The 3853-nt window shown below is 34.9% G+C and overlaps 1 protein-coding gene across 1 annotated transcript in view; it reads right to left on the reverse strand.

Annotated features, from left to right (window-relative positions):
• Nucleotides 1-2539, reverse strand: part of LOC111408156 — a 24546-nt gene extending 22007 nt beyond the window's left edge. The window contains exons 1-6 of the mRNA XM_023037958.1: nt 2417-2539; nt 2177-2303; nt 2017-2111; nt 1764-1958; nt 1416-1722; nt 1123-1358 (exon numbers count right to left, since the gene is read on the reverse strand). Of these exons, the coding sequence (XP_022893726.1) occupies nt 1123-1358; nt 1416-1722; nt 1764-1958; nt 2017-2111; nt 2177-2303; nt 2417-2539 (1083 nt within the window). The remainder of the gene's footprint in view (nt 1-1122; nt 1359-1415; nt 1723-1763; nt 1959-2016; nt 2112-2176; nt 2304-2416) is intronic.
• Nucleotides 2540-3853: the final 1314 nt, after the last annotated feature.

Genomic DNA, 3853 nt, shown 5'->3' on the forward strand with positions numbered 1-3853 from the left:
AAAGGATTTCGTTAAGTTTCTCATGATTTCTCGGCAGTACAGATAGAGATTTTAAAAGATTTTCAAAACATTGATTTTGAATGGATGTTAGCCATGCCAAAGTACTCGTCTTTGATGAATGGTTTAGGGGAAAAAGGCAGTTTTCTAACAAAAATTTGTAGCACATTGTGTGTGAGTTATCTTTTAAAATTTCGTTCCAAGTAGGAACTTGATTCTGAAAAGAGTTTGGATAGAGGTGAAAACAGAGACTCTGGATACTGTGAGATAGCGTCTGTGGAAACACGGCTAGTTCTCTAGAATGAGAAATGCAACCTTAATTGAAAAACCTTTTTGCGGAAGCAGTTGTGGACCCAAATGATTTAAAAAACATTTTTAATCTTTACTTGATTCAGAAGATTGATTAAGTACATGCAAAGCATCTATAAGAGCATACTGGAGGGAAAACCTGTTTATTCCACTTGATTACTGTAAGTTATTTACTTATTTTTACATGCTTATGCTTTGATTATCTTTGATGAACAATTCACAAGCATCCACTTCTACTGTTAATAATGATAATAATCTCATTTTATTTTTAGATAAAGAAGATGTTTCTTTTCTGCTTAAATTAGATATAAAATCTGATGTTATATTCCCTATTGGTAAAGAAAAGATTGAAGAAATATATAGAGATATAGATTATAGTTGTAAGAATAATATAGGTTTTGATCCTGTAAGAACTCATAAAGAAATAAGGAAAGTAGAAGATATTATAACTAAACATACGGATATCCAAGAAGAAATTTCAGTAGGATTATTTAATGGATATATAACTAAGAAAGGTCAACCTATAATCTTTGAAGAATTATTAAAATATAAAGAATATTTAAAGGTGTTCAAAAGATTGAAAAATATAGATATAGGACCTGATTGACAATTCCTTAAAAATATAATATAAATCTTGCAAATCATTTCATTAAGGGCAATATAGTACTTTTGAAAAGAAAGGCTATTGTGAAAAATAAGAAGAATCTACTAGCCATTTTCAAAGTTGTCCCACCTGGCATCATCTGATCTATTCAATTAATACAACTAAAGTCGCATTTACAAGAGAAACACGAGACTGCACAAGTAGGGACAAACCGGGCCACATTCAGTTAAAAGGGCCACTCCTTTTTGGGCTGCATCATTGGGCTCCAAAAAATGTCGAGCATAACATCCAACACCTTTCCTCCCTGATGATTTGCTTTCAAAACTTGATCCTTCTATTTTCCCCTTGAGATGTCGAAACAAATTACCCATCTCGGAAGATCTCTTCAATTTTGTGGTAGCTTTCTTGGGATAGAGGTTGTTGGCACCAGCAAGCCCTGGAGGTGGTGCTGGAGTAGTACCATTTACCTTTGACATTAATGGTTGTGGTGTTCCCTCTTATGCACCCATGGCTGGCGGTACTGGTACACCATTTCTTGATGTCATTGGTGGTGGAGGAGTTGGAGGACATGATGGATTTCCAGAGGTAAAAGGGATAGGTAGAGGTGGTGGAGGAGAAGAAGGTAATGATATCGGGTTCTTTGAAGCCAGTGAAGGTGGAAGATGAGGAGGCGGAGGTAAAGTTTGGGACGTTGCTTTGTTTTTCGGACTAATTGGTAATAGTGGTGGAGGTCCTGGTGCAGAATGTTCTTTCACTGACGTCTCAGGAGCATCACCTACAACGTCATGAAACTTATCCATGTCTTTCGTCATCTCACAATATTCAACAACCTCATCCCTACCACTGCATTCACTTCAGAATGCCGTGTTGCTTCTATCTCCGGGTGTTCTTCCTTATGCTTCTCACTTAACTGGAACAAATATCTAGAATCTTGATCTACAGCATGATGGAAAATGTGGAATGATAGGTGCTTTAGATCAATGGGGTTCAGTTTTCTAACCGCTTGAACTCTTAGATGAAGGAGGAAAGGCGAAGAATAATAAGAACTCTTTCCATCCAATGTTATCCAAATATGATTCGGACAAAGCCTTTTCAAATGCATCAACTGGGAAACTGCAGGCCCTCATCTTTTCATCCTCATCCGTAGTATCATATAATCTCTCCCTGGCTAGCTTAATCATGTCCTTAAGCATTGCCAATGCTAGTGATCATCGGAGGAAAATCATTAAGAACAAAGATTTTTCAACTAATAAGGTTAAGACATACCAAGTTTTTTTAGATCCACTAGACTCCATTTATTCGCTGCATTATATTTATACTTGACCATCCATTCGTCATCAGTTGTCCACAAGTCTCCAATTGGTTTCAGAGCTTCACAAATGCAAATGAGTGCCTTTTTTCACAAGATATCAGTAATCAACTTAGCATCGAATATTAGCAAGGTAAAAATCATATTAGAACGAGCATTCATTCAGTGGCTAAATTTTTTAGTCATCAAGAAATGACCTGATGCGGGGACACTCCTTCAAATTCTGACACTGAAACATTTGTTTCAACACAAGGAAACAATTTCTGCGGATCCTTCACGGTATGTATCAGCAACTGTTGGAAGATTAGCCTACTATCCATCATAAGTTGTCACTTACAATAAGAACGTTGAGCCTAAAAGAAAGAGAATTACCTCATTTACCGAAGCAGAACCTGTTGGATTGTGTGTCAATATAGTATAATTTTGCTGACGTAAAAATAACAATAATAATTTTTAATGTTGAATAAAATTATATTTACTTTATTTATTGTATTATTTATTGAGAATGCAAATCAAAGTTCCTGTGATCACTTGTGATAATGTAAGTTGGGTATTTGCATTGAGAAGTAGAGTGTGACACAACTTATATTTTGATCATAAATAATTTGTTCACAACCAATGTATAAGGATTGGCACCCTGTACTAGAAGGTTGTAATGTTAACTCATTCACTATTCAGGTTTGTGATTTGTCCTTATCACAGAAATAATTAAAGGTGACACTAGTACACTTGGAGTGTATTGAACGGACCACGTGTCGAATTTAGTTCTATAGCATGACCGTGCGGAGAATTAAATTCCACTTGACCGCTGTGTATTTCATCTGAATCTTTTGACAAGATTATATATATCTTTTCGCGATTTTAATTGTTCTTTGATTCATCAATGGGTGAGATCAATTTGATTTGTCAAATATCTCGATAAGTTTGGAACTTGAGAATGAACGAAGTAGAGAACATGAATTCATGTCGGGAACCATCATCCTGAAAATGGGTAGAGTGACTACTTGAGTATTTTCTGTTGAACGGTTAAAATCTGAGCTCAGTGTTTAGCAACAGCTAAATTTCGACATCTGTGATTTGTTTACAGGACCGTTGAAGAAAATGAAACTTAAGTTAGTGAGAATAATTAGGGGGGCAAAACGGTCATTTATGCTCGTACCTAATTATCGGATCTCGGACGGGGATAATATATATATATATATGACAGGTCAGAGGAAAGTATTACAGATTTATTGACTTCTATGATCTTATATATTCCGAGGGTTCAGTCTTTTGCCTTCAGTGGAAAAAGCAATAACTAATAATTAAATTGGGTATTCTAGGGTCGACTAGACAGGATCTAATTATTGGAACTTGGAAAATATATGTTCAATCAGGTCCCTGTGGTAGCTCCATAAAGTATTGGAACTTAATTACGGTAATTATAATAATTTTAGGCTTAATTGTAATTACAATAAAGTTTTGTACTTGATTGTAATTACTATGAAAGCGATAAACTTAACTGTAATTGAAGTTCTAGGACTACACATGTAATTATATCTAAACTAATTAGAATTGGACTTAAATTAGAACTCCTACTTGAGTTTTAATTAGAACTCTTGTTTAAATATGGAATTATGATTGTACTAGAATTC

This window comes from Olea europaea, chromosome 13, assembly GCF_002742605.1.
Source record: "Olea europaea var. sylvestris chromosome 13, O_europaea_v1, whole genome shotgun sequence".
In the NCBI taxonomy this organism is placed as follows: Eukaryota; Viridiplantae; Streptophyta; class Magnoliopsida; order Lamiales; family Oleaceae; genus Olea; species Olea europaea.